We start from the raw sequence: 11,304 nt of genomic DNA on the forward strand, positions 1-11,304 counted from the left end.
CCCCCCATGCCCAGCTGGGAAGGAAACACTGGTGGAAAATCCATGTGGTTTGGGGGGCACAGGGGAGCGATTCCTCCCTCACCCCACAAAATCTGAGCCTGGGGGGCTAGAGCCCACCCTGCCTGCTGACCTGGCTCCAGCTCCTCGGGGGCCGGATGTGCTTCCCCCCCGGGCTGAGGATGGGGGGACCCCACCCTGAGGCTGAGCCCTAGCCTGCCAGGCTGGTGGGGTGGGGGTGTGTGGGGCAGCTCCTGCAGAGGTAGTGTCTCTGAGAGGCCTGGGGCAGCCATTGACTCCTTCTTGTGGCCAGCTTGGGGGAGGCCCCCCCTCAGGGCAGCAGCTATGGGGGGGCTGAGTTACATGCCTGGGCCGGATGTGGCAGACAGGGGGTGGGGCCAGGCATCCCCAGGGGGCGGAGTTACATGCCAGGGCCGGCTGTGGCAGACAGGGGTGGGGCCAGGCATCCCAGGGGGCGGAGTTACATGCCTGGGCAGGATGTGGCAGACAGGGGGTGGGGCCAGGCATCCCCAGGGGGCGGAGTTACATGTCAGGGCAGGATGTGGCAGACACAGGGTGGGGCCAGGCATCCCCAGGGGGCGGAGTTACATGTCAGGGCAGGATGTGGCAGACAGGGGGTGGGGCCAGGCATCCCCAGGGGGCGGAGTTACATGTCAGGGCAGGATGTGGCAGACAGGGGGTGGGGCCAGGCATCCCCAGGGGGCAGAGTTACATGTCAGGGCAGGATGTGGCAGACAGGGGGTGGGGCCAGGCATCCCCAGGGGGTGGAGTTACATGTCAGGGCAGGATGTGGCAGACAGGGGTGGGGCCAGGCATCCCCAGGGGCGGAGTTACATGTCAGGGCAGGATGTGGCAGACAGGGGGTGGGCTAGGGACACCATGGGGGCTGAGTTGTGACAGAAGGGGGCGGGGCCAGACACACCAAGGGGGGAGTTATGTGACACAGGGGCCTGAGTTACATGCCTGGGCCAGATGTGGCAGACAGGGGCTGAGGCCAGGCATCCCCAGGGGGCAGAGTTACATGCCTGGGCCAGATGTGGCAGACAGGGGGTGGGGCCAGGCATCCCCAGGGGGCGGAGTTACATGCCAGGGCAGGATGTGGCAGACACAGGGTGGGGCCAGGCACACCAAGGGGGCAGAGCTGTGACAGACAGGGGGCAGGGCCAAACACACTGAGGGGGGGAGTTACATGCCCAGGCAGGATGTGACAGACAGGGCAGGGCCAGGCACACCAAGGGGGCAGAGTTATGTGGGGGGTGGGGCCAGGCCCACCCAGGGGGCGGAGTTACATGCCAGGGCAGGATGTGGCAGACACAGGGTGGGGCCAGGCACACCAAGGGGGCAGAGCTGTGACAGACAGGGGGCAGGGCCAAACACACTGAGTGGGGGAGTTACATGCCCAGGCAGGATGTGACAGACAGGGCAGGGCCAGGCACACCAAGGGGGCAAGAGTTATGTGGTGGGTGGGGTGGGGGTGGGGCCAGGCCCACCCAGGGGGCGGAGTTACATGCCAGGCCATGATATGACAGGGGGTGGGGCCTGGGGTGTGGGGGGGGAGACGAAGACCAGGCAGCAGAGAAGCCTGGGGGGGGGGGGTCCTCCCCATCCCGGGTCACACAGCAGAACCCCCCCACCCCTTCCCCAGAGACCACACGCTGCAAGTAGAGGGTCCCCATTTATTGGGGGTGTCACAGATATCCAGGGAAGGGTAAACCCCTTTCAAATCCCTCCTGGCCAGAGGAAAACTCCTCTCAGCTGTAAAGGGTTAAGGAGCTAAAGGTCACCTCGCTGGCCCCTGACCCAAATGACCCATGAGGGGACAAGATACTTTCAAAGCTGAGGGGTTGGGGGGGGGAGAAAAAACAAAGGGTGGGGGTCTGTCTGTGGGGTGCTTTGCCGGGGACAGACCGGGAAGGGAGCCTAGCAGGTCACCGAGCTCGGTAGGCGTTGGAGTCTGATTTCTCGAAAGGGCGGCGAAAAGAGCTGTGCTGAATAGCGACTGGCCCGGGCGGTGTCTTTTTCTGTAATTTAAGGTTTTGCCGAGAGGGATTCCCTCGGTTTCGAATCTAATTCCCCTGTAGAGTATCCACCAGCCTGAGTTACAGAGCTCCTTCCTTTACTGCCATTAAAAGTCGTCTCGGAAGGAAACCGAAACGTTTTCTCATTGTCCTCAGATCCCAGGGTTTGGGTCTGGGGTTCACCTATGCAAAGGGGGGAGGGTTTTTACCAAACCTTCCCCAGGAAGTGGGGTGCAAGGGGTGGGAGGATTTTGGGGGAAAGACGTCTCCAAAGGACGTTTCCCGGTAAACCCAGTTAGAGTTTGGTGGTGGCGGTGGAAATCCAGGGGCAAAGGATGAAAATTAATTTGTACCTCGGGGAAGTTTTAACCTAAGCGGCTGAAAGTAAGCTTAGGGGGTCTTTCATGCAGGTCCCCACATCTGTACCCTAGAGTTCAGAGTGGGGAAGGAACCTGGGCAGGGGGCCGCGTCGGCACGGGCCCCTCCCAGAGCTGGGCGCCCCGCGGGCCGGGCGGGGGGCTCACTTGTGGTAGAAGCGCTGGCCCTGGATGAAGGGGAGACGAGAGGCCGGCTGGCGCTGGCGGGGAAGCCCGACTGCAAGAGACAGACAGACGAGGGTTAACGAGGGGGGGGCTGGGCAGTGGAATCCTCCCCCGCCCCCCAAACTGTGCCCCCGAGGGGCCGTGCCAGAGTCACCCTCCCCCACACTCACCGTGTGGGCCTGCTGGGGGGTGGAGCCGTGGGGGAAGCTGCCAGGGGAGGCCAGGGCCCCGACTGTGGGGAGCAAAGACGGGTGAGTTAGAGAGGGGGGGGTTGCCCCCCAGAGAATGGGGTATGGGGGGAGGGTTGCTCACCTTGCTGGCCGGCTGCATCTGGACAGGGAGCTGGGGGGCTGGGCAGCAGGGTCTGGTTGGGGTGCAGGGCCTGGGGGTGCATCGGGCGCAGGGTTGACTGCAGAGAAAGGAGCAGAGTGTTGGGGAGAGACCCCCCACCGGGCAGGGGCCCTGGGCCCCGGGCCCCATTCCCTCCCCGTCCCCGCCCTGGGGCTGGGTGGGAGCCGGCGCCCCCTAGAGGGGACAGGCCCCTGCCCCATTCCCCGCCCCCCTGAGCCAGCCAGTCCCCGCCCTGGGGCCAGAGGGGAGCTGGCGCCCCCTAGAGGGGACAGACCCCTGCCCCCCTGAGCCAGCCAGTCGCCGCCTGGGGCTGGAGGGGAGCCAGCGCCCCCTAGAGGGGACAGGCCCCTGCCCCATTCCCTGCCCCCCTGAGCCAGCCAGTCGCCGCCTGGGGCCGGAGGGGAGCCAGCGCCCCCTAGAGGGGACAGGCCCCTGCCCCATTCCCCGCCCCCCTGAGCCAGCAGGCCCCGCCTGGGGCCGGGGGACTCACTGAGTCGGTGAAGCCGGACTGCTGGTTGGCATGTTCCAGTTGTTTCTGCAGGGGGATGGTTGTGCTGGGGGGGATGAAACCTGTGAGAGAGAAAGAAGGGGGGGCCGGGCTCAGTGCTGGGAGGGCAGCTGATGAAGGGGCAGGGCTCCATGGGCAAGGAGGGGGGAGTGTTGGGGGTCTCAGGCGGACGGGCGGGGGAGGGGATCTCACCTGGCCAGGCGGGGGAGGGGGGTGTTGGGGGGGGTCTCACGCGGATGGGCGGGGGGTGGATCTCACCTCGCTGGACAGGGGAGGAGGTGTCGGGGGGAGGCGTCGTCTCACCTGGCCGGGGGGGGAGGAGGGGTCTCACGCGGGCGGGGGGGGGGTCAGGGGAGGGGGGGGTCTCACCTGGCCAGGCGGGGGAGGGGAGGGTTGGGGGTCTCAGGCGGACGGGCGGGGGAGGAGAGGTCTCAGGCGGGCGGGGGGTGTTGGGGGTCTCGCCTGGCCAGGCAGGGGAGGGGGGTGTTGGGGGTCTCAGGCGGGGGAGATCTCACCTGCCGGGCGGGGGAGGGGGGTGTCGGGGTCTCACCTGGCCGGGGGGGAGGGGGGTGTTCGGGGTCTCAGGCGGACGGGGGGTGTCGGGGGTCTCACCTGGCCGGGCTGGGGGGGGGGTGTTGGGGGTCTCGGGCGGGGGGGTGCGCGTCGGGGGTCTCACCTGGCCGGGCGGGGGGGGGTGTTGGGGGTCTCGGCCGGGGGGGGGGTGCGTCGGGGGTCTCACCTGGCTGGGCGGGGGGGAAGTGTCCGTGAAGCGCGTACCCCGGCGGCTGCTGCGACAGGTACTGCATGGCGGGGAAAGGCCGAGGGGCCTGTGGGGCAGAGAGCGGGGGAAGGGGGGTCAGAGCTCTGTCCCGGCCCGGGGCCCCCCCCCCCGGCCCCCCGCGGGCCCCGACTCACCGCGGATGGGCTGGCTGCTGGCGTAGCTGACGGGCCCGGCCTGGCCCGGGGCGAAGTGCTGGGCCTGCCCCACGGCGTAGGGGCTGGGCCCGGCCTGCCCGCTCTGGTACTGCCCGTGCTCTGGGGTGCCGGGCGCGAAGGCCGGCTGGGTGGCGAAGTGCCGCGGCTGCTAGACAGAGGGGGGGTCAGTGGCCCCGCAGCGACCCCCGCCCCGCGGAGGGGACCTGCCCCCACCCAGCCCCCCGACACTCACCGTGATCACGGGGGGCGCGAAGATCTGCTTGCTCCGGTCGGCCGAGATCAGCGTCCCGGCCCGGCTGTGTCCGCCGGGGCTCCCTGCCGAGAGAGTGGGGTGAACCGGGGGGGGGTCCCACACTCGCCCCCCCCAGGACTGCTGCCACCCCCGGCCTGCCCTGGGCTCCCTCGCAGCCCCCCGGCTGCTCCAACCCCCTCCCACCTGCCGTGCTCCCCCGCCCCCAGCCTTCCCCACCCCTCTGGCCTCCCTGATCCTCCCAGTTCCCCCCCACCCCCCCGCCCTGCTGCCACCCCATAGCCTCCCTGATCCTCCCCCACCCCCCGGCCTTGCTGTCACCCCTGCAGCCCCCCCAACCTTCTGCACCCCCTTAGCCTTCCCATCACCCTGATCCTCCCCCTGGCCTGCCCTCAGATCCTGCCCCCCAGATCCGGCCCCGTACCCTGCATGTTGAGGATGTGGGTCCCGGCGTGGCGCGACCATGCCCTGCTGATAGGGTGCCGCCGTCAGCGTGGTCAGGTCGCTGTAGGGGTTAAGAGTGAGAAGCGGCTGGCACGGGGCCCGCTGCCCCCCTGTCTGCCCCGCCACCCTGCCGCACGCAAAGTCACTGCAGCAGGGAGTTCCCCAGTTTAACACAGTCACCTCTTCACCCACCGCCCCCACCCCCGCCCAGTTCGCGCTTCATCCCAGTGCTCTCTGGTGGCCCCCCGAGCCAGGACAGGACTCTCCCCGCCCCCCCAGCCCCCCAGCCAGGACAGGACCCTCCCTGCCCACCCCTCCCCGTTCCCCACCTCACCTCTGCTCCTTGCGCCGGCGCTTCTCCTCCTCGTGCAGCACCTTCTTCAGCTGCAGAAAGAGCTGATGCTTCTCCTCCTGCAGGGCCTGGAGCCTTTCCCCCAGCTTACTGATCTGGGGGGGGCGGGCGGGGGGAGGAAGTGGGGCAGCGTGAGATGGGGAGCTGGGATATGGGGGAGCCCCTCCCTGAGGACAGGGCCTGGAGACCCGTTGCTGAGGGGGCCTGGGATCCGGGGAGCCCCTCACGGAGGGCAGGGCCCAGAGACCCATTGCTGAGGGGGGGCTGGGATCCGGGGGAGCCCCTCACAGAGGGCAGGGCCCGGAGACCCATTGCCGGGGGGGGCTGGGATCCGGGGGAGCCCCTCACAGAGGGCAGGGCCCGGAGACACGTTGCTGGTGGGGGGCTGGGATCCGGGGGAGCCCCTCACGGAGGGCAGGGCCCGGAGACCCGTTGCTGGGGGGGGCTGGGATCCGGGGGAGCCCCTCACAGAGGGCAGGGCCCGGAGACCCGTTGCCGGGGGGGGCTGGGATCCGGGGGAGCCCCTCACGGAGGGCAGGGCCCGGAGACCCGTTGCTGGGGGGGGGGGCTGGGATCCGGGGGGAGCCCCTCACGGAGGGCATGGCCCGGAGACCCGTTGCTGGGGGGGGGCTGGGATCCGGGGGAGCCCCTCACGGAGGGCAGAGCCCAGAGACCCATTGCTGGGGGGGGGGCTGGGATCCGGGGAGCCCCTCACAGAGGGCAGGGCCGGAGACCCGTTGCTGGGGGGGGGGGGCTGGGATCCGGGGGAGCCCCTCACAGAGGGCAGGGCCCGGAGACCCATTGCTGGGGGGGGGGCTGGGATCCGGGGAGCCCCTCACGGAGGGCATGGCCCGGAGACCCATTGCTGGGGGGGGGCTGGGATCCGGGGAGCCCCTCACGGAGGGCATGGCCCGGAGACCCGTTGCTGGGGGGGGGCTGGGATCCGGGGGAGCCCCTCACGGAGGGCAGAGCCCAGAGACCCGTTGCTGGGGGGGGGGCTGGGATCCGGGGGAGCCCCTCACAGAGGGCAGGGCCCGGAGACCCGTTGCTGGGGGGGGGGGGGCTGGGATCCGGGGGAGCCCCTCACAGAGGGCAGGGCCCGGAGACCCACCACGGGCGCGGGGAGTGCCATGACGGGGGGGGGGATGACCGATGTCAGACTGCAAAGCCGGGAACCCGGATCCCCCCGCCCTGCCCGCTCACAACCCCCGGCCCCAGCAGGGTTGAGGGGGGGTGGGGGGACCCCCGCGACCCCCCCCCCCCCCCTCCAACTCACCTGCTCTTTGGTCTCCTCCAGCGACATGCGCTCCTCCATCTCCTTCTTCCGGCGCCGCTCCTGCTCGTCCCTCATCTTCTGCTCCATCATCTTGTCCACCTCCTCCTCCTCTGCGGGGACACAGCCGGGGTCAGGCCGGCCGCCCCCCGCCCCCGGGGGGGGAGATCCCGGCTGATGCAGGGGCCCTCGCGTGGAAACGCTCCCAGCTGAGGACGGCCAACTCGTCACAGCCCGTCCCGCCCCCAGGAAAAACACAGAGCCGGGGAGCGGATCTGCGGGCCCCCCCCCCCCACGCACGCACGGGGAGGGGCCGCGCAACGGGGGCCGGGGGGGGTGGCAATTCAGGCTGGAAAGTAGCGGAAAGTTTCAACGTGTCGGGGGGGGGCGGGGGGGTTGCAGGCGGCTTCGAAGGGAAACCGGATTCGATCCGAACCACGGGCCTCCCGTCCCTTCCGAGCGTGGGGGTCCCCCCCCCCTTTTTGTCATCCGCGGACCCCTAACCAAGTCTGCAAGGCAGGCGGGCGGCCCTTTGGAAAGGGGGGACCGAGGGCGCGGCCCCACGGACCGTGGGGCGCAAACGGGTCCCGTCCAAAAGGAAGACGGCGAAACCGCAAAATTGGTTACAACTTTGCGGCCCAGCCCCCGTTCTCGGGGGGAAACGTCTCCTTGTGGGGAGTGCGGGGGGGGGGGGTGCGGGCCAGGCTTTATAAACCCGCCCCTCCCCTCCGTTCCCCGTTTAATTAAAAAAGAGAAAGCTCGGCCTCGTTAGGGCTCCTGTTCGTTACCAGCCACCAGGGTCGGGGTCGGGGGGGGGCCCTGGGGCATTATGGGGGGAGGGATGGGTCTGAGGGGTCCCTGGGGCAGTACTGGGGGAGGGAAGAGGGGTCTGGGGGTCCCTGGTGGGGGCGGGGAGGGGTCGGGGGGGTCCCTGGGGCAGTATGGGGAAAGGGGACAGGTCTGGGGGGGGTCCCTGGGGCAGGACAGGGGGAGGGGTGAGGGGTCTAGGGGGGGTCCCTGGAGCAGTACGGGGGGGGAGGGGAGGGTCGGGGGGGTCCCTGGGGCTCTATGTGGGGGAGGGGAGGGGTCTGGGGGGGTCCCTGGTGGGGGAGGGGAGAGGGGTCTGGGGGGGTCCCTGGGCAGTATGGGGGTGAGGGGAGGAGTCGGGGGGGGTCCCGGGGGGGAGGGGGGGTCTGGGAGGTCCCTGGGGCACTATGTGGGGGAGGGGAGGTGTCTGGGGGGGGTCCCTGGGGGCAGTATGGGGGAGGGGAGGGGTCTGGGGGGGATCCCTGGGGCAGTACCAGGAGGGGAGAGAGATCTGGGGGGTCCCTGGTGGGGGAGGAGGGGGGTCACTGGGGCAGTACGGGGGGGAGGGGAGGGGTCTGTGGGGGGGTCCCCTGGGGCAGTATGGGGGGGAGGGGAGGGGTCTGAGGGGTCCCTGGGGCATTATGGGGGGGAGGGAGGGGTCTGAGGGGTCCCTGGTGGGGGGAGGGCGGGGTCTGGAGGGTCCCTGGGGCATTATGGGGGGGGAGGGAGGGGTCTGAGAGGTCCTGGGGCAGTATGGGGGGTGGGGAGAGGGGTCTGAGGGGTCCCTGGTGGGGGGAGGGAGGGGTCTGAGGGGGGTCCCTGGGCGCAGTATGGGGGGGAGGGGAGGGGGGTCTGGAGGGGTCCCTGGGGGGGAGGGGAGGGGTCTGGGGGTCCCTGGGGCAGTACGGGAGGGAGGGGAGGGGTCTGAGGGGTCCCTGGGCGCAGTATGGGGGGGAGGGGAGAGGGGTCTGAGGGGTCCCTGGTGGGGGGAGGGAGGGGTCTGAGGGTCCCTGGGGCAGTACGGGAGGGAGGGGAGGGGTCTGGAGGGGTCCCTGGGGGGGGAGGGGAGGGGTCTGGGGGTACCTGGGGCAGTACGGGAGGGAGGGGAGGGGTCTGAGGGGTCCCTGGGCGCAGTATGGGGGGGAGGGGAGAGGGGTCTGAGGGGTCCCTGGTGGGGGGAGGGAGGGGTCTGAGGGTCCCTGGGGCAGTACGGGAGGGAGGGGAGGGGTCTGGAGGGGTCCCTGGGGGGGGAGGGAGGGGTCTGGGGGTCCCTGGGGCAGTACGGGAGGGAGGGGAGGGGTCTGAGGGGTCCCTGGGCGCAGTATGGGGGGGAGGGGAGAGGGGTCTGAGGGGTCCCTGGTGGGGGGAGGGAGGGGTCTGAGGGGTCCCTGGGTGCAGTATGGGGGGGAGGGGAGGGGTCTGGAGGGGTCCCTGGTGGGGGGGGAGGGGAGGGTCTGTGGGGGGGGTCCCTGGGGCAGTATGGGGGGGAGGGCTCTGGGGGTCACGGGTGGGGGGGTGGGCCGGGGGTGTGGCTGATTAAGGCCCCGCCCCCAGGTCGGTGGTGGGGGCGGGGTCTCGGCGGGGGCGGGGTCAGGAGGTGTGGCAGGGGAGTGTCAGCTGATCGGTGACGTGAGAGGCGTTGCCGGGTGACGCCGGAGTTGAGGCGCGAGCGCGGAGTTGAAGGGGCGGGGCTGGGGGCGCTGTTGCCGGGTGACGCCGCGGCGCGCGGAGTTGGGGGGGGGAGGGGGCGGGGCTGGGGGCGCTTGTTGCCGGGTGACGCCGCGGCGCGCGGAGTTGGGGGGGGGAGGGGGCGGGGCTGGGGGCGCTTGTTGCCGGGTGACGCCGCGGCGCGCGGAGTCGGGGGCGGGAGGGGGAGGAGGGGGCGGGGCTCACCCTGCCGCTTGCGCTCGCGCTCCACCATGACGTGGCGGTGCAGGGCGCGCGCCATGGCCGAGGAGAGCTTGGGCCGCTCCAGCAGCGCCGGCATCTTCGCTCCGCGCCGGAAAGCCCCGCCCCGCCCCTCCCCCGCGCTTCCGCTTCCGGGGCACGGCCCGGCCCCTGCGCCTCACCCCGCCGGGTCACAGCGAGGCTTGGCCCCGCCCCCGCGCCTCACACGGCGCCGCCCCCTCCTGGCGGATCATAGCGAGGCTCCGCCCCCCCCTTGGTTCCCAGCGAGGCTCGGCCCAGCCCTTCAAAGATCCCCGCCCCCGAGCGTCATAACGAGGCTCGGCCCTGCGCCTTCCGCAAGCTTCACGGGGAGACGCGCTCCCCTCACCCGCGCGAGAGCGAGGCTCGGCCCCGCCCCCGGCGCGCGAGAGCGAGGCTCGGCCCCGCCCCGCCCCTAGTGGTGGCAGCAGTGGGATCCCGACGAAGCGCGAAGTCCTCTCCCGGCGGGGGAGGGGGGACAGACCTGCCCGGTTCCGTGGCGGGGGGGGCGGGCAAGGAGGAGAGGCAGGCAGCAGAGGGGCCCCCACCGGCAGCATGAGGCCAAGGTGCAGGGCCAAACCACTCCTAGAGAGGGTTGGGGACCCCATTGCTCCCCGACCCAGAGAAAGGGCCCACCCCCACCTGGGAACCCAGCAGGGCAGGGGGCTCACCTCCCTCCAAGGAATCTAGGGCATGGCTATGAAGGACTGTGCCCCCTCCCTTCTAGAGCTGGGGGGAGAACCCCCCTCCTGGGGTACCCTGGGAACCCCACATCGGGTGCATGGGCATCACCTCTAGGGCTGCAGGGAGCCACATCGGGCATGGGCCTATGGGGAGGAATCACCGGGGGGGGGGTATTTCTGCACTAGGAAACCCCCCCCTCAGGGCTGGGGGTGACACACAGACACAGACGCAGACAAGGTGGTTGCATGGCGGTTTATCAATCGGGGTAGGGGGGCTCCAGGGACACCCCCCTCTACACCCCACATTCAACTCCACCTCACAACACAGCTCTGCCTCCCCCCCCCCCCAACCTTACATGGAAAAGCAGCTTAAATAAAAACTTTAAAAAAAAAGTAACAGCCGGGGGGGTGGGGGTGGAGGGGAGCTGAACCTGCCCCCCTGCCCCACCTCCCCCCGGAAAATTCACATTTCAACAACACCAACAGGTAATAAATAAGGAGGGGAGTGGGGGAGAGACAGAGACGGGCTGATGTGTGGGGGGGTGGGAACTGGCACACTGGGGGTAGGAACAGAGGGCTGGGGGGAAAAAGGAACAGGTGTGGAGGAAAGTGGTAGCGGGGGGGGGGGGGGGCAGGATCACTTAGCTGACACATTCCCCCCCAGCCCAAGCAGGGGGCAGATTAGTAACCCTCGTAAGTGCTAGAATGCAACACACCACCCCCCAGATCAGGGGCTGGGGCACCCCCTCCACAATACCAGGAGAATCACCTCCCCCCAATCAAGGGAACAAAGAACAAGGGGGGGGTGGTGTGTGTGTGTGTGTGTGTATAACAGAACAAATCCCCCCCATACTGCCCCTGGACTAGTCCAACCGCTCCCCCCGGCAATAATTGAATCAAGCACTCCCCCGCTCGAAATGTTCAATGGAAAAATCCCAGCCAAGGGCACAGCTGAGCCAGCCCCCCCCCAGAACAAAGGGCCCATATGCTCTGGAGGAAGCAGTGGTACCCCCCCCCCCAGGCACAGAGAGGCACCCCTGCCCACAGCAATCCATTAGAGCATGCCGGGGCGGGGGGGGGGGGGGGGAAGGGGCATGTCTTCTCTACCCCTCCCAACTGGATTATTTTTGGGGGTCCCTCCCCCATCGAGGTAGATCCCCCCCCTTTAAAAAAAAATTAACTCTGAGATAGCGCGT

At 69.7% G+C, this 11,304-nt stretch overlaps 1 protein-coding gene across 1 annotated transcript; it reads right to left on the minus strand.

Moving 5' to 3' along the window:
• Positions 1-1,680: 1,680 nt before the first annotated feature.
• On the minus strand, positions 1,681-9,565 carry GPS2 (G protein pathway suppressor 2). The gene is given in 11 exon segments (XM_078850878.1): positions 1,681-2,630; positions 2,891-2,987; positions 3,420-3,499; positions 4,177-4,264; positions 4,353-4,518; positions 4,606-4,688; positions 5,048-5,081; positions 5,083-5,128; positions 5,402-5,514; positions 6,696-6,805; positions 9,393-9,565. Coding segments are annotated over 11 exon segments (1,071 nt in total). The 5' UTR covers positions 9,487-9,565; the 3' UTR covers positions 1,681-2,470.
• Between the last annotated feature and the right edge of the window lie 1,739 nt (positions 9,566-11,304).

This window comes from Lepidochelys kempii, chromosome 28 (genome assembly GCF_965140285.1).
Source record: "Lepidochelys kempii isolate rLepKem1 chromosome 28, rLepKem1.hap1, whole genome shotgun sequence".
NCBI classification, from domain to species: domain Eukaryota; kingdom Metazoa; phylum Chordata; order Testudines; family Cheloniidae; genus Lepidochelys; species Lepidochelys kempii.